A 26,239-nucleotide genomic window follows, 5' to 3' on the forward strand; every position below is an offset into this window, starting at 1 on the left:
CCGCTCTGGCGATTGATGGAGACTCAAATTAAAGTGGCTCCAAATCTAACCTCCCAATTGGGTGCACTGATAGCTGTCATTTCCTAATATTGGCCGAGGATAAAGTTTTCTTTAGAGATTTTTGTTGCACAGATTAATAATCTTCCATAACTAGATATGATTACTTTGATGTAATCTTGCTTGTAGTTTAATAAAGATATTCTTTGGTCGTTTTGGTTGGCAATCTAATATAAGGTCCACAATTGCTGCTTGTTATGTGTATACATATATGTCCATTTCTGCTGTTATGGTCCAAATAAAATTTTGTATTGTATGAGAGTGAAGCATCTAGTTGGTTCTAAAAACTTAATACCAAACAAATATATGACAGCAGAGATTTAGGGTCTGTTATGATGGCATGGCATTCATTGTGACATTAGTATGTGATGGCATGTCTCAAAAATGTTCCATATTTGAGAATAGATCATGGATGGGTAGAAGACGGGCACAATTCTTGCAGATTAGCGGTCCCCGAATTTTTCACAACATCCAAACTACTATAGAAGATTTACCACAGAGCTAATGGACCAATCTAACCACGAACCAACACATACAAACACACCTTTATTGCTTCCTTTTCGACCTTGTTTTCTTTTTGTTCATTTTTATATAAATTGGTCTGTGGTTAGTCTCCCATCCCAATTAATAATTTCTTTCTTGCCTGCCTCTTATGTTAATTATTATTTGTAGTAAATACATTATTAAGTTTGGTTGCAGAATAAATGACTAATCTCATTCACTATTTAGATTAGCAGCAGTACTCTTAGGCCAGACCATTAAGCTTCGCCCTAAACTGTAAAATTAGGTGCCTAGCGTAGGTAGGGGGGTCTTCCTTTTTCATTTTTCATAACAAAAGTATTTCTTTGGCCCCATGAGAGATAGAATACGAATAAAAATCATGTGGGGCAAATACCTCTGAAGAAAATATAGAGCATCTCAATCGATACATCATTTTCAGAATATGACATTCATCAGTACCAGTAGATAGGTTCTTGGGTTTTTTTTCTAACATAAAAAATGACATACATACTATTTCTTATTTTCGATAAACTCTTAGGTACAAAGATTATGGAAAAAAGAGGGATTTGAAAAAGGAGAAAGAAAAGCCCACTAATGGAAAAGACAGCTTGATGAGGAAAATGATGGAGGGAGAGGCTTGATAAAAAAAAGGATATGGATGGGCTCTCTTTATAGGCTGTCTCTCTTAACATATGCAATTTTCTTTTTTTTAATATTTTTTAACGTCACGAGATTGACAAACTCTATTAGTAGTAGAAGGAATTTTATTCCTATTTGACTATTGAGTTTTCTCTCTTAGATGCATATTAGAGGAAAATCAGCAAACTAGGAGTTGCACCCATATGGTATTCTACAATGCCCGTCCTATGTGATTTTTATTCATAGAATATCTTTCTTTTTTTGTTCTCTCTCTCTCTCTCTCTCCCTCCATCTCTCTGTTAAAAGCAGAGAATGCAATTCCAAATTTATGGTTTTCTCATTTTTGTCAGAACCTTGCTTTATGCTCTCAAAGTTATGGTTGCCTTTCAAATGATAGGTTCTTCTCTGATGCCATAGAAATATTTGGCATGTCATGATGAATTTATTCCAATCATCAGCAAGATATGTCTTACTTTTGGCTATAGGTTATCTATCGTTGACAAGCTCATACGCTTCAGTTACAGACTTACAGCTACAAAATGCATCGCCTCTTTAACTCTAATCTTTCAATGGATAGCAGGTTTTCTATTCACTTAATCTCTTTCAGTCATAAAAGGCTAGATCCATGATGCTGTTTATTTTAATTTACCTCTCAACTCCTCCGTTTACCCAAAAAAAAAAAAAAGAAGCAGCAGAGATTGCAATTGTTTAAGATAAGAAATAATTTCAACCCATCAAAATCAGATTATTAACACTCGAATGCGACATAGAATACCAAACTTGGTGGGTTATGAAGCCTCCTAACAATTAATTGTTCATACAGAACCACTAATAATTTGATTTAGAATCATTGATGGTGCACCAAATACCACCGCATTCATTCCTCTTCAAAACAATCAGGTAATAAACGAGTCCATTTGACTAGCTGGGCACCCAAAAAAAAAAAAAAAAGTCCCACATTGCAATAGATTTGATGGGGACATCAGAGCCCTTCGTTCAGATGATCCTAAGCCCCTGGATTGAGTCAGACCCAGATTGGATCCATTTGAGTCCGAGTCATTTTCTTTTATTGCATTATTTGTTTTTGTTTTAGTCAAGTCAATTTGGTTCGTTATTTTGTTATTATACTGGTCAATTGAGTTTATGTAATTGGGTCAATATGTAAGGTCTATATAAAGACCACCCCTCTCATGTATAAGGAATTGATGATTAAATGAAAAAACCCTAGCCTCCTTCTTGTTCTTCTTCTTCTTCCTCCTCTCCTTCTTTTCTTCCTGCGTTCTATAACCTCTTCTTCATTCTCCCTCCCTTGTTCTTCCTCCTTCTTCTCTTCCCTGGCACTTGTGCTACATCAAGATTCCCATCGGCAGAGCATAACAATCTCATCGAATTAGATGGATGTCTCCACTTGAAGGAATCTATATTAATATTTGTTGCTGGAAATTGGACCCGGGGGCGGCCGCGAACCGAGGAGGAGGAGCTCCGGTGGGAGAATCGGCGGACGGCGGTTCGTCGTCTGGCGGCGTCCTCCGGGAGGTGGCCTGTGAGCGAGAACGGCAGGCGGTGGATCGTCGGCGTGCGGCTCCTTCCGGGGGAACCTGCAAGAAGCCGGTAGCCGGGCTTTCCGGCGCCGGCCCTCCGATGCCTAAGTCAGAGGGGGGCTTAATTTTGGAGAAGAGAGAGGGACTGTATTTCCAAGTCCGAAGCCTCCCTTGGGAGGAAGAAGCCTCCAGCCCCCTTTTTAGAGGGAGAAGCTCCCCATTTATAGGGAGATGGCAGGGTTACCTGTGATGTGACTAGACGAATTAATGGGTTACCGTCACGATTGGACGTGGGCGTGTGAAGTAATGAGTTGCCGTGGATGGCCCGTTTCCATCATGGGAGGAGATGGCGTGTAACCAGAGTTTGCTTGTGGCGCGCAGTGCAGTACATTCTTGGGAATGGTGAGGTGTTGACAGTCGTAGCAGGGTATGGTCCCTGATTAATATGTCGTGGCGTGGCCGGCAAGTAAAGCATGGTGCGGTGAGGCTGCTGCAGGGGATGGCCGCAGCATATAGACGACGAGGTCGGCCTTCTGAGGTCAGCTCAGCCTTTTGGTCTCGGCCTGCTGTGCTCGGCCTTCTATGATTAGCCTTCTGTGCTTGGCAGCCTTCTGGATGAGCTCGGCAGCCTTCTGTGCTCGGCGGCCTGGATGAGCTCGGCAGCCTTCTGTGCTCAGCGGCCTGGATGAGCTCGGCCTGAATGAGCTCGGCAGCTTCTGTGCTCGGCCTTCTGGGCCTTAGCCTTCTGAGCTCGGCAGCCTGGATGAGCTCGGCAGCCTTCTGTGCTCGGCGGCCTAGATGAGCTCGGCCTGGATGAGCTCGGCAGCTTCTGAGCTCGGCCTGCATGATGAGCTCGGCACGGCTCTCTGAGCTCGGCCTGCATGATGAGCTCGGCCTGTATGGTGAGCTCAGGCTTGTTGTCAGATTTGGGTGCTTTAATTATACGTGTGGGGTGGTCTATTTTTCCCCCCAACACTACCCCCCGACTTCCGAGTTTGAGCTGCTTTTTGGCTCGGACGAAGGAAGTAGTCCAGTCGTTGATCATCCTGTGATATAGCCAAATATATATGGAGATGTGCGTGCCAAGTAGGGTATACCTCTCATGCAGTTGGAGTCAAGTGCTTCAGGTCGACTCAGCTCTCGAGAACGTCGAGACGACGCGGCAGATCTTCCGCGTCGCACTTCTCCCAGCATTGGAGATCTGTGTGGGCGTTGCTTTGTTGTTATCCACGAACATTTTGAGGGTGCTTTGTTGTCAATCACGAACGTTTCGGGGGGCCGCGAAGGTACTACCCCGTCATCCCGAGGTCGAGGGAGCTCGGGCTCACTGTCGACTCGTCGGGGCATCTCGACCTTAGTCGAGGAGGCGCTACGGGAGGCCGCAAAGGTACTATCCCGTTGTTGGTGTTGAGCGCCACGGAGGGCCGCGAAGGTACTACCCCGTCTTCCCGAAGTGTCGAGGGGTCTGGGCACGCACTGTCGACACTCGGGGCATCTCGATTTTAGTCGAGGAGGCGCTACGGGGGGCCGCGAAGGTACTACCCCGTTGTTGGTGTTGAGCGCCACGGAGGGCCGCGAAGGTACTACCCCGTCTTCCCGAAGTGTCGAGGGGTCTGGGCACGCACTGTCGACACTCGGGGCATCTCGACCTTAGTCGAGGAGGCGCTACGGGGGGCCGCGAAGGTACTACCCCGTTGTTGGTGTTGAGCGCCACGGAGGGCCGCGAAGGTACTACCCCGTCTTTCCGAAGTGTCGAGGGGTCTGGGCACGCACTGTCGACACTCGGGGCATCTCGACCTTAGTCGAGGAGGCGCTACGGGGGGCCGCGAAGGTACTACCCCGTTGTTGGTGTTGAGCGCCACGGAGGGCCGTGAAGGTACTACCCCGTCTTCCCGAAGTGTCGAGGGGTCTGGGCACGCACTGTCGACACTCGGGGCATCCCGAACTTAGTCGGGGCATCCCGAACTTAGTCGGGGCATCATTGGAGATGCATGCAGGAGATGGATTTCGTTGGCGATCGTGCGCCCTTATTCGGAGCGGGGCGACGTTGGAGATAGGGATACCCGTAGGTCGTTTTTTGGATTCTCCGACCTGAAAATAGATGAAATATTGAAATTATTTGAAGCCAAAGTGGCATCCTGTACCTTTTGGAGATATTTTGATGGCTCTCGAGCTTCGAAGTCCCTCAGGACTTGGCTCAGCACCGGCCTTCTTTGGCTCGATTTTCTGGGAGGGGTGTTCTGCACTCGGGCTTCTGAGCTCGGGCTTATGAGCTCAGCAGCCTTCTGGTTTCGGCCTTCTGAGCTCGGCCTGCATGAGCTCGGCCTGGATGAGACTGCTGCAGGTCGTGGCTGCAGCATGTGGATGACGAGCTCGGCCTTCTGAGCTCGGCTCGGCCTGCATGAGCTCGGCCTGGATGAGCTCGGCAGCCGTCTGTGCACGGCCGGGGCTTCGGTGATGGCGACGCTCTGAAGGAGAGCAACGTCACGAGCGCCGTCGTAAGGACTTACACCCATGAGGAGGGAGTACATAACTCTCCTTCTCCAGACCTCAGCTTTTATTTCTCTTTCCCTCCAACTCGTTGATGTGAGACTTGGGCTACTACTTCTCACTAGTTGCCCCCACGTACGTCGTTGTAGCGGGAGCCATGCCTGATTCGAGATGGCTCGGGAGAAAGTTTCTTCCTCTGCTTAACATGAACCCGTGGAGGCGGCACAGGAGGAGCCTCCACTTGTTGCAGGCTTTGGGCTGCAATGGCTAGCGCTTGGACTTGCTGCACTAGCGCGTCGAAGTGCTCGGGTTGGACTTGTGGAGCTTGATCTGCCGGAGGTCTTGGTGGTGGATTCTGGACTGAGCGCCCGGAGCTTGGAGCATGATGCCGGGAGGTATCAGAGACTCCTCTGCTCCTTAGTTTCATGGCCACAACTCGGGCCCTTCCTCTAGCGCCAACTGTTGCTGGAAATTGGACCCGGGGGCGGCCGCGAACCGAGGAGGAGGAGCTCCGGTGGGAGAATCGGCGGACGGCGGTTCGTCGTCTGGCGGCGTCCTCCGGGAGGTGGCCTGTGAGCGAGAACGGCAGGCGGTGGATCGTCGGCGTGCGGCTCCTTCCGGGGGAACCTGCAAGAAGCCGGTGGCCGGGCTTTCCGGCGCCGGCCCTCCGATGCCTAAGTCAGAGGGGGGCTTAATTTTGGAGAAGAGAGAGGGACTGTATTTCCAAGTCCGAAGCCTCCCTTGGGAGGAAGAAGCCTCCAGCCCCCTTTTTAGAGGGAGAAGCTCCCCATTTATAGGGAGAGTGGCAGGGTTACCTGTGATGTGACTAGACGAATTAATGGGTTACCGTCACGATTGGACGTGGGCGTGTGAAGTAATGAGTTGCCGTGGATGGCCCGTTTCCATCATGGGAGGAGATGGCGTGTAGCCAGAGTTTGCTTGTGGCGCGCAGTGCAGTACATTCTTGGGAATGGTGAGGTGTTGACAGTCGTAGCAGGGTATGGTCCCTGATTAATATGTCGTGGCGTGGCCGGCAAGTAAAGCATGGTGCGGTGAGGCTGCTGCAGGGGATGGCCGCAGCATATAGACGACGAGGTCGGCCTTCTGAGGTCAGCTCAGCCTTTTGGTCTCGGCCTGCTGTGCTCGGCCTTCTATGATTAGCCTTCTGTGCTTGGCAGCCTTCTGGATGAGCTCGGCAGCCTTCTGTGCTCGGCGGCCTGGATGAGCTCGGCAGCCTTCTGTGCTCAGCGGCCTGGATGAGCTCGGCCTGAATGAGCTCGGCAGCTTCTGTGCTCGGCCTTCTGGGCCTTAGCCTTCTGAGCTCGGCAGCCTGGATGAGCTCGGCAGCCTTCTGTGCTCGGCGGCCTAGATGAGCTCGGCCTGGATGAGCTCGGCAGCTTCTGAGCTCGGCCTGCATGATGAGCTCGGCACGGCTCTCTGAGCTCGGCCTGCATGATGAGCTCGGCCTGTATGGTGAGCTCAGGCTTGTTGTCAGATTTGGGTGCTTTAATTATACGTGTGGGGTGGTCTATTTTTCCCCCCAACAATATTCATGTGATGTGTTTGTCTTTCTTTTATTAGCACTAAAGATGCTTTGGGAGAATCTGGTTAACTGCATGGATTATTTTATGGTACTGCATCTTCGAGGCCAAAGGCGGGACACGTGCCAAAATCCGGAGATGCGTCTAATATTTTTTTTTTTTTGGTACATTGGTTCCTCGCACCGAACATAGATGAGTATTTTTTTTTTTTCTGCCAAAATTACGGTGGCGCCATAGTGGGCTGCCATCCTGAAATAGAAAAATCAACGATTAATCACAGCTGAGAAAAAAAAAACTCATGTAATTTTTCAAATCCCAAATACTATTAAATAAGCTGTAATTTAAAGAATTAGACTGAATTTTCTATTGAATTAATAAGCTGGACAATTTATTTAAAGTTATTTAAAGAAAAGTTCTCTATAGCATCTTTTTTTTCTCTTCCTATCTTCTCATCGTCGGCTATCCTCGGCCCTCTCCCTCTCTTTCCTCGTTATCCATCCCCCATGTTTCTCCTCTCTCCTTGATTTCTACATGATATTCCTGCACCTAAGCAGAGCTTAAAAAGATTTGTTTCTTCAAAAAAACAGCTAGAAAAAACAAAGGTTCCATCAAAAAATTTCATCTTTATTAAAATAAGAAAGAAAGACAACGGACGAGGTCCCTCAGGTTCAAGCATGAAAAGAAAAGAAACCCGACTCAAATTGGAGGGATGAAAAAAAAAAAAAGACTCTCTAAACTTATTGGCGACGTCCCATATGGTTTGTAAAGAATTATGATCAAATCATTTGTCAGCCTTAAGAGGTAAGGACATATGGAGAAGAAAACATATTAGATGAATTTGAAGATAAGGCTGCCCTCAGAGTTCCAGGCGAAGAACAAGAATGGATTGAGCGTCCACTGCAAGAGGACTCCAAGCTAAAGAGAGTATGGAATAAATGCAAAAGGACAGCATTTAAAATACAGAAATTTTTGCGAGGCACGTGCTTGGTGTGTATAGGGTGTGCTTGGTGCGTATAGGGTATGCCTCGAGGAGGACTCCTCTATAATGATTGATTGGATCCGAGGTGTGGATAGACATGGGACGGTCATCCTATGCTCCGGAAGATATGCAGACTGAGTCGAGATTTGATTTCTTTTCGGGCGGGCCATGTGTTCCGTGAGACGAACAGAGCAGCTGACTGGATCGCCTCATTTGTTCCTCGGCATAACGGAGAGGTCAACTGGACGTTGGTATCGGAGATACCCTCTCCCTTGTATTGTTTACTTTCTTCTGATCTGGCAGGTTGTATTCATGTTAGAATAATATAAAATGCCGCTTTTATCACAAAAAATAAAAAAATAAAAATATAATAAAAAAAATATAGGAATTTTCATGAGGGGTACAACAGATCTGCATATGCTGTGACAATATCCAAACATATTCTCTGCATTCTGCAACACTCTCCCTGACCACACTGTAATTTAGTTCTATCCCTACAATGTACACATGCTCTTCGTTTATTTTCTAATCCAACAGATCAGCCTCATGAAAGCAGCATAACACAGAGCAGTATCAAAGCTTGTGGGCTCATAGACATCCAATCAATAAGCATACTGTCCTCCTGTGGTGAAAACAGGCACCCAGGCAAACAATGCCACAACACCATCCCTTTGCTCATAAGATAACAATGAACATTAACCACTGGAACAAAGTGTCATACATCCAGATTTTGAAAGTTCTGGTCAGGCACAGGAAGCAGGAAGACCAAATCGATCTTAAAACAGCCAGCAATATTGCAAGTTCTAGCACGGATTCCCAAAGAAGATTTGCAGATCCACAAAAACGAAGATTAGAAAATTTAAAAGTGATATAGATGTTTCTAAAATAACTTAATAATATTTTTATAATATTATCATTTATAATTATAATTACAAAAATAATTTAATTATATTATAATAAAAAGAAAATAGTTCACTATTTTCGAGGGTAAACTCATCAAATCATTTCGAGGGTTACATTATCTTTTTCAGCAGCATACAGTCAAACAACATCAATTGCATTGCAATTTTCGATTATAAACAACCAAATAGAAATAATTTTTGCAACTATAATTTTGCTTGTAATATTTATAATTCAACCTGTATTTGAATTTGAGATAATTGAATTGTGGGCAAATAAACATCTCCTTAATGAATGCACATGCCAGAGCCAAAGCTTAGCAAGATATTTAAGCACCAAATAAATGGGAAAAAAAATTATTGACTAGTAGTGTTACTGGAAATGCTTGATAAGAGCATATGTATAATGACACATGATTTGAAAGCATGCAAAAGAATTTCCACTTTAGACTATTCTGCTCAATAACCATTTGGATAGCACTGATTTAACCTTGGGCAACCAGATAAATCAGACAGACTCTCAAATCTCTCCCCAAAATTCTTCGAGACACGGTTATCCCTTACCCCGCATACGAAGGGCTATACACATAGAATATTCTTTCTTTTTTTTCCTTTTTGTGGGTGAAACAAAATATCTTTCTATGGGGTTTATGTGAAGGATATGACAAGCTGGGAATTTACATATAATATTTGATGTCTTGTAGGATTGCATGTATAAAACCTTTTCATTGTATCAGGACATGATAGGAATGCTATAAAACAGGTAGGACAGATAGAGCATGCTTGATTCCAGAGAAAGATTTCATATGTAAATTCAAGAATGGAACATTGTCTCTCTCAAAAAGCACATAGCATTAAAAAGTATCAGCAGCCATATCTTCCATACAAATTACATTCTTTTGGCACGAACTTGTAGAATCGCTTCTATATGGGCCAACCATTTGATCCATGTACATGATCCTGCCAGTCTCCATAGCAGTATCTCGAACAAAGTTGACTGAGTGTTTCCATGTGATTCGCTGCGATGTCCTCACTGGAGAACACTTCCTCCCATATCTGCCGGAGTTCTGTTGGAAGCAACAAGCACCTGTTAGCCTCAATGTTTTTCATGTAGAATTCACCAACATTAATATATCCTCAGTTCTTCGCACACATAATTGTTCGTTTCTAGTTACTGTTCAGGCTGAGACAGATACTTCTACACTTTGTCAAGGAGCAATAAAAACTACAAAAAATGTACCTAACTTGCATACTTTGAATCTCACAGAATGCAGAGTGATCACACCATGACTCTTTAGAACTTATAACAATATGCTATACACATCCATCTGAATTTTATGTTCGTTAGCTCGTTCAAAAGTTGTAGAGCAATCGCCAGGCAAAGAGATTGTAATTGTAGGTTAGGTTTGTCCCAATTCACAAGCAAGCTCAGTTACAAACTCAGAAAGCTCTAACAGTTATAAGCTCCAATATCTTGGCGGACGGCGATGCGTGTTTATTACTTCTGAGTAGGAGCTCCCAAAGATGCTTGTTACCTAACAAAATATGATTCACCTAAGCTGTACCTTTTGTCTGCACCAAACAGAGGCAGAGCCAAGTGAGTGTCACCCTAGCATTCTAGTGTACTGGCATGGATACCCATTAATTTGGCCCTCCATAGAGTTTGAAATATTTCCAACTTTGGATTGGTCAGCCCCTCCAAATGTGTAACTATCTGTTAGCGGCTCCTTCAATTATGCTACATTCTCCCTTCTTTAGACTTTAGATCCCGTCCCGCCTCTTCTTCCTATAACTACTCCTAAAATAATGCTAGCACAAAACAATAATCTCACATAAATGGTTAAAGAGCCGATGTGGAACAGTCCTACTCTCCCTTAGCAACTTAAATGGTGCAATAGGAAAAATGAAAACAGGGCTATACAACCACTTTGTCATGTAACTTGTGTCACCAAATATTTTCCCTTCGCCCAGCCTTCTAACTCCCCCACACCTGCCTCTCTTGTCTTTAACCTCCTCATGTTTCTTTCACTATGATGTCAAGACTTTCTCGAGGAAAATGGGTATCCACTGCTCACTTCCCCCCCTGCCCCAAAAAGGTTGATTCTAGGCTCTGCCCTTCGCGTCTCGAAGAACAGTCTAGTTATCCATGTCATGAATCAAGAACTAATGGTTTTTCTCTGAATACTCGAAAGTTCTATCCTAGTGCATTGCAGAACTAAACCCTAAAAGTGGATAAGGTTTGAAGCATGAATTAAACCATCTCTAGGATGATTTGCATACTCTAAAGTATCGCGAACATGGTCACCATGAGTAAAATGCATGGAGGAAATAAGACCACACTAAATTAAAGATAAAAGTATTAAGTTTAACCATTTTCGTGAAAACATAAACAGACTAGACATTTGATTCAGATAAGAATGCAATCTAGTGCTATTTGGAATTTCAAGCATGTCTTGGCATGTCAGTTCCTTGACAGTAGAACAATTAATTAAGAGAGGCAATAAAAAGCTAGGATCATTAAGTTTAACACGTCATGGTAGTTAACATTGCAAAAGAAGGGGTGTGGGGGACAATTACCAGAACGATCCATAGCTGACATGCACATGACTAACATGTCAAATCGAGGAACTTTAGCCAAATTATCTAAAATACTAACAGCCAATTCAGTGTCTTCCCTGGAACGAATGCAAAAAATTTATTAATTAATAACATGTCAACAAGTAGTAGAACTTTACATCCCAGGAAAAGAAGTAATAAACAAAATACTTACTTGAAAAATGTGGTGATGCACTTGATGATATCCATCAGAATTGGAGCAGATAGTGCATTTTTAAATATCTGCGGTAGAGTAGTTGGCAGGATTGTCTGATGATAGAAGTCAAAAATAGGCAATAGCAGAAACAAACATCAATATCTGAAACAATTTCCTAGATGGAATGCAAACAAGAAAAAGACAAACCTTCAGCAACTGAGTTTGCAGAGCATAATCATCAGAAAGTGCCCTCCAAGAAACCTCGAATTCATAAGCAGTTTTTGGTGCTGTAATACTTTTATCAGCAGTGGCCATCACTCGAGAAGCAGCACGAGATGCAAGATCCTGCATTGATGCTTTCAGCTCTTGTTTGTGGCCAACAACTTGATCTTTCTGTTTGAGTTGCATAATGTTACCAGAACATAAGAGACATTCCAGAAACTTTTTATGAGAAATTTATAAAAAATATACAAATAATACAAACAATGATAAGGAGGTAAAGTAGGGGATGAGGAGGGAAGAAGTAGATGGAGTAGGGCAAATGGAAGGGCTATGAAGGAAGGTGTAAGAACAAATTAGACAAAGGAGCATGTCAGGCTAGACAGCAGGTGTGTGCACAGAGAAAGGAAGTAACGGTAAGGGGTGGCAGGGGAGGTTTCTAATGTTCACACCACCCTCTTGGAAGATCTTGAGACAGAGAAACTGAGTAGCATTTTAAAACAGTCAGCATAAAAAAAGGGCAGAAATAGATAGATGGTCTAACAGATGGAGGAGAAAGGACACCAAGAATGATGCTGCCAACAGCTGCACCACCCAAGTGGTAGGGAAGGAAGAGGTAGGGTTGTGAGCAGAGAAGCCCAAGTGACAAAGCAAGAGAAAGGTGTGAGATAAAAGAAGAGAGAGCATGCCTATGAGAAAAATTAGTACTCAACCAGGGTCCACATTTGTTTCTAAAACCAACAGGATAGTTCGTCTTCTAAATCTATTAACTGTGCTTCTAATATACCTTGGTAATGGCATTACTGGAACTGAGTCCTGCTCCTTCCCTTGATTCATCCAATAAACGTTCTCTGGTCTCCTTTTCAGTACTTTCACTATCTGTATCGTTCACAGCAATCAAAGGCTGATTATGTGTTTTCCCTTTGCTGTCCTGCAAAGACACAACAATTTAGGAAATCCTAGGATAACGAGAAACAGTAAACATGATATCTTATTCTTTATTTAAATTAATAAATCACTCAGATAGAGCTTTATAAGGAATGCGGTAACAAGTGATTAGGAAAAAATGGACCCAAGTGGGTAAGATATACTGGTAGCAGGATAACTAATGGCATGTAAACTTTATGACATATGAGGGTGAGAAGACACAACTATACATATACTTTAACCATGTAACTCTCATTTGATCCATTGGCAATACCACATGCAGTTCATGAATTATATTTTTCCATTTACAGATGAGAAAAGTCATCAGCACAAATAGACATCAAAGAAATATCCAGATCATTTTTTGGTATGTTAGTTTGGGTTCCATGCGCAGTTGCAGCTGCATTTTTGAGCATTACTAGAGTCTGAATGATCACTGTGACCTTTTTTTGATCCCATTTCTGAATTACCTATACCTTGAATTCCTTGCACATAGTTTTTAAGGGTCCAGAAATTTTCATGCAAATTTCCTGTTTTAGTAAATTTAAATTAATCATGCTAAAAAAACCTTCCAAATTCCTAGAAGATAAATAAACGTAAGGCATATAGATACAATTTGGACAAAACTTGTTGGTTAGGTAAATATGCATGTACCTATATGAATGTGTACGTTTGCATGCTTCCATGCATGTGCGATGCTAAGAGTGTAGCATGTGCATGTGCATGTGCATTGGAAGAGTATAAAGCATATGACAATGTCTTCTTATCTCTAGATATATGGACTGACTACAAATTATACCTTGCTAAGAGACCAGCTGATATTACAACCTTGTTACGACTCAATTTGATCTAATACTCCGCAATTAAAGATAAGCATTCAATAAGAACATGGGTATGCATTAGCTGCTGCTAATGAAGAAACACAGACCACATCATGGAAAGCCTTATCATGATTATATTACCTAGGAGATGCAGAAGTGTATTAAAGATTTTATAGAGGTGGTTCTACAAGCCAGATAAGGAAAACATCAATATTATAAAGTTCTGTAAACAAAAACACTTACCTTCTCATACAATGCCTTCGTCGCGGTATACTGCTTCCTGAGCTCTTGATTATTAGGCTCAAGTCTCATGCCAAACTCAGAATCTGTGATCAGAATTTGGATATCACCAGCCAACAGACAGGATGCTGAAATTTTATTTGCATAAATTGGGCTTCACATATTGAGAGATTAAGTGTGACCCTAAGATACCTTCCAAGGATGCTTTAAGTTTTCCAAGTTCTTTCCTGGCTGTAGCTCGACGTGAGTATGCTTTAACATAGCGATCATCTAAATTTAAGGCCTCAGTGCAATCGCTCTCAGCCTCTTCAAATCTAAAGAACATATTTAAAGCATCCAAAGGCAGTCAGAAACCAAACCACAAGGACATAATGCATGCAGGAAACTAGATTTATATTTTCATTGACAGAAGGAACCTATATAAGACAGCTGAATTTATCTTCCCTAAGGAATTATATAATCATGGATACATGATGATAAGCCACAATGCTGTTCCTTGGATTCGTTAGTTCTTATGATCACTCAAAGAGTTGTTACTCACATGGCTATTCACAGTGAAATGGACATTCTGACATGATTTCCATTATCCACTGAAAGACAATAAATTATTATCAACCTAACATCTCAAAGAACATGAGAATCAAACACTAGCTCACCATACCACAAAAAAATTCAGAAATTAGACTCCTGAAATGCGCTAGATCTTCTGGTCACAGATTAGCGAAATTCCACTACGATATTTGATTCAGAAAAAAAAAAGTTTTGAAATGAAATGCTTTATCAGTGAGGAATAGTTACTAGGCGATAGAGGATTTTTAGATTTGTGTTTTACTATGGAAAGGCAGATATTCCTCCAACAGATAAAATTTTTTTGTCTATAGACTGTTTAGATAAACAAGGATGTAAGAAGTACACCATGATTCCAAAGCCACAAGGTAATATGCCAGTTTTAAACATCAGACACAAACATTACAAGATGGAAGTCAAGTGAACCTTGCCTTTTAAGTTTGAGATATGCCACGGCTCTATTTGCAAAAGCAACTGACATGGGGGATAAAGCAATGCTTCTTGAGTAACACTCAATAGCTTCAAGGAACATTTTTTGTTTGAAATACTCATTGCCCTGGAAGCAGGAACAAAAGCAATCAGTTTTGCTCCACATAAAGTAGCTATATCATAGAATGGAGAACATAACAGCAGATAATCAGACTATTATGCCTACGAGCTCTTTTTCCGAAGCCGCATCAGGTAATTTTTCCTCGCTGTAGAAGCTGCTAGACATATGGCTGACTGCATCTGGATATTTCAAATAATTGTATCGTTCATCAAGGTTCCTGGAAGAAGCTTCTGAAACAGCATTAATCTTATTCTTAACTTCATCTGCAGGAACCTTTTTCAGAGGTCCTCTATGCACATCAACCCTTCCAGCATTCCTCAAGGATCCCTTCAAAGAGAAGCATTGCATTGTTTTAAATGTAAACTCACCCTATATTATTCAGATAGTAGAATGACTGACGATCTGCCCATTTGGATTTGAGGGAAGATGTCATGCACAGAGAAATTGCAATTAAACACTACTACATTCTAATTAGTTTTTATTTTTTATTATCAGAACAAAATCAAAGCTTTTTCCCCTAATTCAAACATGGGGAATCAAAGTACAAGCAGCACTACCTAACAAGAAGGTATTTTTCCTCATTCATACTTACAAATGTATGAGTGAAATTCTGGTAAAAAAATTGGTGTATTTATATCAGCATAACAAAAAAGTGCAAAATGCCATCATTTGCAGTTACATCCTGAAGTTCTCTGCAATAAAGAAACCTTAAGCCAGTATGTTGAGTCTGAGGACTCATCGTGCTATCAATTATGACCTCTGTGAGTTGATACTACTATGCTAGGTCAATAATGGCAACTCATGAAAAACATTTTTTTTTAATATTTCATACTATTCTTTTACCACTATAAATTAATTTTGATGTAATAGAGAAATACATACCTCGGTGTGGTGAAGTTTCTGATTTTGGTTAACCAATTTAAAAAGATGAGGAGAAGACCAAAGTAATGGATGTGAATAAAACGATAGTGCTTGATGAAACTAAATGTTTAGGATGATTGCAATCAATGCCAATTAATGACAATGTATGTGCATAAGCTTAAAAATCACGAGATATCTTGTTGCTTATGATAGTAACTAATTTTACAATGAAACTAAACATAGCAATAGGCATTTTCAGGAAAACTGCATATGTTCAGTGTTCTGCATTGGCCTTAGCAGTTAATAGAGGAGAGATAAAGTAAAACTAGATAGAGCTGTGTGTATAGTAAAAACATTTAGAGAATGCTGCCTTGACTCACCTCGTTGTGTGGGAAAACCAACCTAAAATGGTGGAGACATAATTACAGCATTCCTTGTTCAAAGGAACTTAACCACTAGTCAAAATCTAGAGCATTAAAAGCTACTCTTGCTTCTAAGGTACATGGGCATGAAACAATGCAAGCAGCAAGGCAGACCACTTATGTAGACCTTAGTTGGTCTTAGATGAATGCGCTTACCACTGCTACGATTCATTTCACCATAAAAAAAATATGGAACATATGATTGATCTAACAATAGGAAAACAGCAATTAACAGTCACTCTGTTCTTTATGGAGGGAGGCGTTTAAGATTTGGAGTTCTAAAACATACCCAGAATATGCTTTCTTCTGGCTCAATTAACCAGGCATTGCACAAGACATCACTTAGAATTAATTTTAAGACCCAAGCTGGTGAACCATCATGCTGCACAAGCAAATGCTTTGCAGCGTATAATTTGGTTATTCTGCAAATACATCAATTTTCTTACAGGGTGTAGGAAGGCATATATTTTCAGCTCCCAATTGTAAGGGATCAATCTCAAAAATCAAGGTGGTCCTGAAAATGATTTCAATTACAGAAGTTATTTTCTCTTTGTTATTCAACATATTTGAGCTCATGCATCATTATTCCTTGATGTATAGATTTTTTAAAGAGAAAAAAAAGAGATGATATATACGGTTTAGCCTCAACTTTAACAAGAACATCCTTAACAGCTGCAAAAATCCTCTTCAAATTTAGTAGTTTCAATCAAACAGCATAAAGCAAAAGAAGCAGTTGCTAACAGCACTTTATAATTGAAACTGAAGCATAGGAAGAATCAAATAAAAAGAAAATATATTGTAATCAATTTACCGGTCTACTACTCTCATGGGACTGACCCTTCATTCTCTGATCTTTCTCTTTAAGCAGGTACTCCCAGCCTTGTAGGTCATTCAGGAATCCTGGAAACTCCTGATCATTATTTAAAGAAAGAAGCAGAAGAAGAAAAGATATCAAAAAGGAAACTTTTTTTGAAACAGTCCTCTAATTTCATGATTCTAATAAATGAGTATTTTCATGTTCGCGTGCTCACTGAACTTCGGTCGCAATCTAAACGTAATGTTTCCTTTATACTAAAACCATGACATTGGTCATCAAAACAACACTAAAAACTAACCCACGAGAAGTATCTCATCCATTTGGGGGTGATTTTGGTCAGGATTTGACAGGAAAAATTGCAAAACTTATCCGAATTAACAGTGATGAATTGTAACCCATGCGCATTAAAGACGGAGTAAAAGAATAGAGCGATCGTCCAAATATAAGATAAAAAGAAGAACAGATGGAGTTGGGGTGTAGGGTTTACCAGGGAGCGATCTCGGTCGGGCTTGCTTCAAAGTCCTGCCATGGATTTTATCAAGTGGGGAGCCGAGCTGCGGCCTCGCTGTGTCTCGATTCTTCGACGATGGGGGTTTTTGGCGGCGAAGCCGACCCGTGGTTCCTGACACGGTGAGTGTTGGGCCTTCGCGTGGGCTTGTCCAAGGTTATAGAAGCCATGAGAATGGAGGCCCAATGGAAAGGGCCCAATATCATGGGGGAGGACATAAAACAATATATATATATATATATATATATCAATGCAAGCAATTCATAAAAGAGTTGGAACATTCTCTTGTGCGAGGGTTACATGTACTGTTATGTGCAATATCGAAAGGCTACATAAATGGCCCGTGGTCTAAAATTTAACGTCTCGGTCCAACTTCTAAGTGCTTAGAATTGTGTTTCTATATACCATGCGGTAAGTGGGGATTGGTGCGGTAGATAAACAACAATTAAACTAAGAACTTGTTTGATTCATAAAAAAAAAGAGAAAAAATATGGTCAACGAAAAAACGAAGAAAGAGTTGGAGTTTTCAAAAAAGAGAGATGAAAAAGTAGTATTTTTAAGGAAATAAGATTTTCATATTTCGTAAAAAACAAAATTCTATAAGTGAAATGAAAAAATTATTTTTCCACCAATTGAAAATTAGAATATTTTTTTTCAAAACTACCCTTAAGCCATCAAATCCATGGATAAGGCATTTTTCTTTATTAAAGATATAATATACATTTTACACAATTTTTTCAAAAAAATAGATACTCAACTAAATATAAGCTACTCTGAAATGGCCACCAAATATACCTAAATTATTTTCTGAGACATTGTATTCTCAGAAATCAGATTTCCAAAACAAAGTATGTGGATAAAACAAATTGTTTTTGCGAATTAGGCGAGTTCTAAAAGTATTTATGTTATTTCCATCATGGCATTTTTCTTTTTGCTTGCTGATACCTAAAAAATTAGCTAGATCGCTCCCCCGCCCCCCCCCCCCCCCCCCCCCGGGTGAAGAGAGAGAACTCTTGGTTTTAATAGGTACATACCATTTTGTTTTCTTAAAAAATAGAATTTTTATTTTTATTTTTTAAAATTTCTAAAAATAAAAATGTGCTCCTTTTTTTTCAAAATAACAAAGGCCGCGATAGAAGGAGAGAAACGACAATGGCGACGTAGCTAAGAACAAGAAAGAATGGCCGACAAAGTTTGAGGAGATGGAGACGTCCGATAAACTCCATAAAGTTCGCCCGGTCAAGCGAGGGGGGCACCACTAAGGGCAAAGACGAGATTACGAGAAAGAAGAAAAGTGATTGTAAGGAGATAGAAGAAAACTTTATTTCAAAAATAAAAACAAAATAATTAAATCTATTTTTTATATTGGATTTCGATATTTCTGATAAGATAGAGAGAGAGAAGTACCAAGCTTATCTTAGCGGGTTTTTGGAGGAAAGGTTTTAAGCTATTAACTTTTATTTCACAATTAGGATACACGTGCAAGCACTCAAGAAGTATCAATCATCAGGTTTACAGACGACAAAGGGAGTTGATATATGCATTTCCTTGTAAAATGCATTATCCATTTTTTTGCTCGTCCCTTAAGAGCTCGTTTAGTTCGCGGGAAGCATTTTCTCTCTTAAAAATATGATTCTTGGAAAGCAAATTCCTAGGAATAAGATACCTGTGAAAGTACTTTTGGCATGTTTGATTAACCACAGAAAAGTGACAAATTTTCAGAGTACTTATGTTTGGTTGACCATCCACTTTTCTGGAAAAGTTATATATAATTCCTATTATATCCTTAATAAAAATTAGGTCTTTAATGCCTCTTTAATGCTAAAGGGTCTTTTTAAGAAAAAAATAAAGATGGAGTGATTCCCGCCTCACGGGAAAGTAACTTTCCAATGTTTCTTATGCGAAAGACTTTTCCATGAACGGCTCGTTTGGTTCGCATAAAGCATTTTTTCCTCCTAGGAATATGATTCCTCGGAAACAAATTCCTAAGAAGAGGATGCCTAGGAAAGTACTTTTGACATGTTTAGTTGACCATGGGAAAGTGACAAATTTCCAAAGTGCTTATGTTTGGTTGGCCATCCACTTTCTGGGAAAGTTATGTATAATTCTTATTATGCCCTTAATAAAAATTAGGTATTTAATACCTCTTTAATGCTTCTTTAATACTAAAGGGCCTTTTTGGAAAAAAGTAAAAATGGAGTGATTCCTACCTCATGGGATAGTAACTTTCCCATGTTTCTCATGGGAAAATTTTTTCCATGAAATGTGGAAATTATATTTCCATGGGAATACAACTTTTCCGTCTCCCCCCTTTGGAAACTCCAACCAAACAAGGGGCATTTCGTTACTTTCCTGTTGACCACACTTTCTCCCCTTCTTTTTCCACAAACCAAACGAACCCGAAATGTGGGAATCATATTCCTATGGGAATACAACTTTTCAATCTTCCTCCTTTGAAAACTCCAATTTTTCAAAATCTGGAAGCATATCTCCGAGAATGAAAATGAACACATGTAAATCTCACATGGTCAATCAAAGACAAACCAGTATATGCATTCGCCCAAGCCGACGGCACCAATCTTTCATCTCTCATGACTCTTGAAGTGGTCTTATTAATTTTTTTCTGCTCTTAATTTTAGCCAATTTATTTGCCACACATTGTTTTAGAATCCAACATACACTGATACTGTAAGAATTTCAAAGTTGAAAGCAACGGTCTTGTTTCAGTGATTACGGTTTCACTTAACAATTTGCTAATAACGAGCTGCAGTATGGAACCCTGTAGAAAGAAATCACGAGATCTCATAGCTGGAATCAAATTTATTCGCATTCAAATTTATAAGGAATCAATAGCACCAACCTGATATACGAGAAGTGATGACCCTCATATGATTGAATCAAAGGCATAACCAGGTAAAGAAAGTTCTATAAGCCATTCTTATGACAAATGATGCTCCACAAGCCAGATCCTCTAAGGCAAGAAGTATTAACGAAAAGAGGTGACCCTTGTTTACTACTTCGTAAATTATCACTTTCACCTCCAATCAAATTCATGGAAACAAACAAGGGCAATAAGGCAGCACATGTTTGTCAGATTAAATAAGCTAATTACTTGTATACTTTTTCATAAGGCCAAAGCCATAAATTAACCTTTATCTCGATGTTTGATTAAATAAGCTCAAAAACAATCCAACTTAATGCATTCAAAATAATAATATAATGTCATTCTTTCACATGAAGTGGATTATACACCTATCAGGGTAACAGCAGGATTGCATGCTTCTGCAAAGAGACCAAAAAATGCATTAACGAGGAAGACATCAACATGTTGATACAGGCTGAGCTCGTTCTTTCACTGCATTGTAGCATCGCAGACTGCACAGTGGAAGATTTGATTTGGAATCCCTGTATTTATATGCATTTGTACATGATGGGCCAGCACATTTCTCTCGTGGAGGTGGATAACTAAGTTCGGATCAAAATAACCAAAAAAGCAATTAGTTAACAACACATGTCGAAGTATAACATAGGTAGAATAAAGCTTTAAGGCAAACATAAAAGTCTCACTCCCTGTGCATGGATGACCAGCAACATGCATAAACTTATAAATATAGAAGCATGCAAATTTAAATCAGAAAATGGGCATCAGATGAAACAAGGTTTTAGAAACTTCAGCAAAAGATTAGATCCTAACCTGCATTGCTTGGAGTCGAATATACTTGGGAGACCTACATCATCACCAAATGTAACAACCGTGCCAGATGGTCCCATAACACATCTGATAGTGTTTGATGCCAATATTAAAGATTCAGCAGCCTTCTTCTGAGTAAAGCAATAGGTTCAAAAGTTAAGTATAGGCTAATGAGTTAGCGGACAGCAAATTGAGAGCATTAGTACAGTTTATTTACCTGTGCCATTTCATCACGCTCCTTGCGAAGCTTCTCTTCTTTTTTCTTCCTGCTGGAATCCTGGCCCAATATTTTCCTTATTGCCTCAGCCTGTAACATTATAATTAGTTAAGTCACTTCGCATTACAAGAGGATGCAAGTTCATAAATGGAAAGAAACTCTAGAACAGGAAACAGCAGATGGACCTCAGATTCCCTAGCTGCCTTCTCAACTTGCATTCTCCGCCTCTGGGCAGCCTCAGCTTTCCTCGCCTGCTTCTCCACTTCTGAAAGCTTCTCCTTTTGTTCTGTAATCAGAACGTGCATGCAGACACAATATTATCTCAAATATCAAAAGTTCAATTGATGAATGAACTGCATACAGGAATTCCAAGTGCTTACTTCTTGGAGTTGAAGCAGGTAGCCCATTCGGGAACTCGATCAAACTCTCACCAGCACCTTTGCCAGATTGAAGGGCTCGCTGACGAGTGGTAAGAGGTTCAGATCTGGCAACCATTGATGAATCTACAGGTTCCCTCTTGTGCTTCTTTCTCTTGGCATCTGGCCCATCATCAGAACCAGGTAATTCATCTTCAACATAATCTGTCTCATCAGATTCCCTCACAGTTCTCGACTTCCTTTTGCTGTCCTTTTTTGATCGTGATAAACCATACTCCTCATCCACATGATATGCACTCTTCCTACTTTTAGATACCTTAGAAACTTTCTTATTCTTAACACTCTCCTCTCCATCATCTTCATGCTTACCACTGCAATCTGGGCTGATCTTAGAAGTTCTGAGTCTCTCAAGATAGCGTACCTCATCATCTTCTTTACCATCATCAAACTCATCATCTAACACTCGTCGTTTGGGCACCCTCTTGCTTTTGCGAACAGGCTCGGAGAAGGGTATGCTCTGGGGCATATCCGTTTGCTTTCCAGACAGGCTTTCTTCTCCCACCGTGGCCCCTAAATTATCCTTTGCCCCATGAGAAATGACGCCTTCCCCAAAATCTTTCTGTGGAGCTCCTTCCAAGCCATTTCCTTTTTCAGGTGGAGGATAGTCATCATCCGAAGTATCCTGCAGCAGAAAAAAGGCAACATCTTGTCATTATACATAATGCATGATCTCTAAGTAAGCAGAAACCATCCAATTAAAGCATCCATGTTATTACTTTAAGCAGAAACAGAAACAGAAACATATTCATTCAATCAACTTAACCTCAGGATGCTGCTAAAAAAAAGGCAAATACATTTCCGGTTTGTCTTCTTAGACTAAAAGTATTCTATTATTCAGCAGAATAACAACTGTAGTACCTGAAGAATCAGCTTCTGCCGATGCCGTGGAGCATCTGAAGAACGTGGAGGCTTTGCAGATGATGAACCACTCTTCTCGTTCGCCAAATTTGATTTTGCATGAATGGTGCGGGTGACTCCGCCAACCGTGAGCTTCACTTTCTTCAGCTTGTTATCAGCTGATCCATTGGCAGTTCCAACTGACTGACCCACATTATTTCCATCACCACCCTTGCCAGCGTAGCTAACAGGGGATCTTGATGGAATTTTGGAGTTATCTTTAACCTTGCTTGCACCCTTCCAGTTAGCTGGAGCGAGGGCACCTTCACTGCATCTCTTCAGCTCAGACCCAGTTCTCCTGTGACTGGAATTTCTATAGAGCCCTTCAAGATCTCCAAACTTTTCATCATCTTTTTTTAGCTTTTTCGAGGCAGCCAAGCCTTCGATCTTGTTAATTGATGCAATCCTTGGGGTAGAGCTGTTCCCATTAAATTCTTTCCTCCAGAAAGAGACATCAGGACCGGCATTCTCATCAGGAGAGAGCTTGCTAGCATTATCTGAAGATGGTGTGGATGAGGGAGGTGAGGCATCACTAGCCTCCAATGTGAATAGCGAGTCTAGCCGAGGCCGCCTTGCAGTGGCACTCCTCCGTTTCCTTGCAAAAGCACGTCCAGAAAGCCCAAAACTTTCCATTGGGAAGATTTCAACCTACTGAATCACAATCAAGATCTCAAAACTTATTCCCACTCTTGTCTGTAAATCGAAGAAAATTCCATTCAAAAAAAGTAATTAATCAGTGTAAAAAAAAATTGTAGTAAAAAAGGAACCAAAATCAAAAGCTGAATCCAGAAACCAATTAAAATTATGATATGCACCTGGAGAAAAGAATTAAAATTTTCAGGCTAGCAAAGATAAATATCGAGAAAATATATTTCAAAACCCATAAAAAGAAACTTTTGGCCCAAACCGAGTAAAATTAACGAGTCCAGAAGAAAATCCCGTCTTTTTTTCTTGAGCGAAGAATCGCTATCCAAGAGAGAGGAAGACAATCCAGATCATAAGACGCAAAAAGCAAGAGACGCTGATAGAAACACAAACACAAACGAATCAAGAAAACTCCGCATCCAAACCGCGAAACAATCAAGAAAACCCGCGATTCAGATGGAGAACAACCTTACCTCTGCGGCGCAATCGAAAACCCTAGGTCACCTGTTCTCCAGACGCGCTCCAAAGGAACGGAGAGAGAAGCGACAGAGGCGACGACTTTGAGCGAAAGAGGGATTTTATTCGGGAGCAATGTGCCTGGACTCGAGGGAGAGGAATTGGGATAAAAACAATCAACTTGGTTTAGGGTTAGGGTTAAAGAGAGGTCGGCGCTCCCGTCTCCTCCTCCGCCTTGGACCGGGAAAGGCGGCGACAGCGATGATGATGATGGGTAAAAATTCGGCCATCTTCTTTGTTATTCCCACCCCATCCCCAAACCAAACCCACCGCGGGCGTTGCGGAGTCGGAGTCGTTGGACGCCCCAATCTCGACCTTTCTTCTCTGGACTCCATCTCTCTCTCTCTCTCTCTCTTCTCCTACGCGTACCAGGATTCTTTTTCCCTTTTTTTCCCCGGCAGGAGTCGTTGCTTAGTCTCCCAAAGCGGGTGTAATTATTCGATCGTTTTGAATTAACAAGTTTCCATTGAAGTCGGCACAGCCAGACGACTTTATATGCTTTTATATATATATATATATTGGCATGAATATCTTTCTAAAAATTTAAATTTACATCAATACCCTCTTAAAAGTTATATTTATTTTTGTACTCTCATAAAATAATATTTTTACACAAATACACCTAATATAACGGTTCTTCTAACACCGTTAATAAAAAATTATTTATTTTAATTAAAAATAAAATAAAATTTTGAAATTATTTTTTTGTTCTCCATCGTAATTGTCTTATAAATATTTCTTTTTATGCATCTATCTATTAAGAGTATTTTAGTTATTTTAATTTAAAACTATTTATTTTTTTATGAATTTAGATAGTGTGGGTACATAACTACATATATAAAAATAATAAAAAAATATAGAATAGTAAAATAAGTGTTTAACGAAGGTATATATGTAAATATCAATTTTGAAAGAATATTCATGCAAAATTTGATATTTAGGAAAGTATTTTTATAAAAAAAACTTTTTGTATATTTTTTCTAAACAATTGAAGCTTTTACCGTAGCTTCCCTCGTAAGGATGAGGAAGCGGGAGATGCAAGCAGAAAAAGTGGAACCGTTAGATCTAGCAAAACTTGTTAAAGAATAAATTAATTATCATTTCCCTAAAATGAATATGAGATATATTCCAAAATAGATAAACACATAATAATATGAGGCCAGAAGGAGTCTCGGCTTATGTATGAAATTTTGTACTTTTTTAAGGCTTAGGATGAACCTTGGTGCACTGGTTAAACCACTTTTATGATATAAAGATCACGGGTTTGAATTATAAAAAGAGCTACTTTCTATGCTGGATAAAGTTTTCATCGGTATTTGATAAAACTAGTTTTTAACTTTTTAGCAACTCTTTTTAGCTCATTGTCCGTTGATAGAATAAGGTATAGTTTTTTAAGAGAATTCTGATGGTGCCTCATGTATCAAGAGTAATTGCTGAGATCAATATATGGGTTTGAAACTAGATAGCTTGTATTGTGATGATTTAAACATGAAGAATTATTGTATATTTAGTTTCCTAAATTACAATTTGCCAACACGCATTCTATTGGAGGCTCCCAACATAATGCTATTGAAAATTATAATATAAGATATTTTTTTTCTCAATGAAAACGTACATGTACAAAAATAAATAATTTTATAGATCTTCAACCCTAGATAAGTAGAGTAACTAATGTTGGCTAAACTAAAAAAGATAGAGGCCTTCATTTAGCACTCTTAACTTGCAAGCTCTAGATTGCAAGCTAACTAATATGCCCAATTAGCCCTAAAATAGACCCACAAAAGTCGCATCCTCCTTGAGGGGGATTCGACCACGGTGATTGAGTGGATCCGAAGATGGGGGTACTTAGTCGAGGACCGGCCGCTGCTCTACGATATTCATAGAGCATTGAGGGAGGCTGACTTCTACCAGACCATGCACGAATATCGGGAGGCAAACGGTGCTGTAGACTGGGTTGCTTCCTTCGCGGCTCATCACTCGGAAAAATTTTTTCTAGCTAGACCACGGGGCTGTGCCTAAACCTTTGCGTAGTATTTTGTTTTTTGATTTTATAGGTTGTTTTCACACTTTCAGGTGTGAACCGCCAATGTTCCAAAAAAAAAAAAAAAGACCCGCGAAGAAATTTATAATATAGTGACCTATTTTTAAGTCCAAAAAGCGATAATACCACAGAGTGCCCATTTTGGTGGCTAAGGGGTTGTCCTTCCACGCATGGCAGAATTCATGCAGTTTACAAAAATTGATGAAATATATGAGATTAGGTGTCCGCTAAGTTGTCCAACCAATTTTAGTTGGATTCGGATCCTCTGTGGTGCAGCACACCTCAAACAGCCGTTTAGCTCTAAATATCCACCATATCATCCATCTAAAAAATGAATAGTTGTTGTTCATCATAGAAATTCGAATAGTTACATTCATTGGCAAATATGATGTGGGTATGTTCAGGGAGAAGAAAAATTTCTTCAACTCCCTCGACTCAAAACTCTCAAAAAAAAATATTTATTA

General features: G+C 40.5%; 2 protein-coding genes across 9 annotated transcripts; both read right to left on the reverse strand.

The window, feature by feature from the left end:
* Positions 1-9,353: 9,353 nt before the first annotated feature.
* On the reverse strand, positions 9,354-17,471 carry LOC103720647 (RNA polymerase II-associated protein 3). 3 transcript variants are annotated; one of them, XM_008810453.3, is made up of 11 exons: positions 17,311-17,471; positions 16,818-16,906; positions 14,829-15,050; positions 14,605-14,729; positions 13,799-13,920; positions 13,610-13,692; positions 12,406-12,549; positions 11,607-11,792; positions 11,418-11,512; positions 11,225-11,322; positions 9,354-9,714 (listed from the first exon to the last, which is right to left on the reverse strand). In XM_008810453.3, the coding sequence occupies exons 2-11, from the start codon at positions 16,848-16,850 to the stop codon at positions 9,572-9,574; spliced, it is 1,251 nt and encodes a 416-aa protein (XP_008808675.1). In that variant the 5' UTR covers positions 16,851-16,906; positions 17,311-17,471; the 3' UTR covers positions 9,354-9,571. The 3 variants fall into 3 exon arrangements, with proteins under 3 accessions (XP_008808675.1, XP_017701552.1, XP_008808674.1); XM_017846063.3 differs by having other exon boundaries at positions 11,418-11,485; positions 16,818-16,916; positions 17,311-17,459; XM_008810452.4 differs by having other exon boundaries at positions 16,818-16,916; positions 17,311-17,458.
* Positions 17,472-20,451: 2,980 nt separating this feature from the next.
* Positions 20,452-24,081, reverse strand: LOC103720648 (titin homolog). 6 transcript variants are annotated; one of them, XM_008810463.4, is made up of 7 exons: positions 23,692-24,081; positions 22,535-23,266; positions 21,620-22,298; positions 21,425-21,525; positions 21,240-21,329; positions 21,026-21,150; positions 20,452-20,796 (listed from the first exon to the last, which is right to left on the reverse strand). In XM_008810463.4, the coding sequence occupies exons 2-7, from the start codon at positions 23,204-23,206 to the stop codon at positions 20,652-20,654; spliced, it is 1,812 nt and encodes a 603-aa protein (XP_008808685.1). In that variant the 5' UTR covers positions 23,207-23,266; positions 23,692-24,081; the 3' UTR covers positions 20,452-20,651. The 6 variants fall into 6 exon arrangements, with proteins under 6 accessions (XP_008808685.1, XP_008808682.1, XP_008808680.1 ...); XM_008810460.4 differs by having other exon boundaries at positions 21,026-21,153; positions 22,535-23,221; positions 23,692-24,080; XM_008810458.4 differs by having other exon boundaries at positions 21,026-21,153; positions 22,535-23,224; positions 23,692-24,080.
* Between the last annotated feature and the right edge of the window lie 2,158 nt (positions 24,082-26,239).

The sequence above is a fragment of the Phoenix dactylifera genome, chromosome 13 (assembly GCF_009389715.1).
Source record: "Phoenix dactylifera cultivar Barhee BC4 chromosome 13, palm_55x_up_171113_PBpolish2nd_filt_p, whole genome shotgun sequence".
Taxonomy (NCBI): Eukaryota; Viridiplantae; Streptophyta; class Magnoliopsida; order Arecales; family Arecaceae; genus Phoenix; species Phoenix dactylifera.

Bases quoted from the DNA above. Each gene is read 5' to 3' on its own strand.
- LOC103720647 (XM_008810453.3), bottom strand. From the start codon at position 16,850: ATGAAGGGTCAGTCCCATGAGAGTAGTAGACCG. The intron at 12,550-13,609 runs GTAAGTGTTTTT...GTGTCTTTGCAG, and splicing joins CGAAGGCATTGTATGAGAAG to GACAGCAAAGGGAAAACACA. The intron at 11,793-12,405 runs GTATATTAGAAG...CAACTCAAACAG, and splicing joins CCAGTAATGCCATTACCAAG to AAAGATCAAGTTGTTGGCCA.
- LOC103720648 (XM_008810460.4), bottom strand. From the start codon at position 23,206: ATGGAAAGTTTTGGGCTTTCTGGACGTGCTTTTGCAAGGAAACGGAGG. The intron at 21,154-21,239 runs GTAAATAAACTG...TGCTTTACTCAG, and splicing joins AGCGTGATGAAATGGCACAG to AAGAAGGCTGCTGAATCTTT. The intron at 20,797-21,025 runs GTTAGGATCTAA...ATCCGAACTTAG, and splicing joins TTCGACTCCAAGCAATGCAG to TTATCCACCTCCACGAGAGA.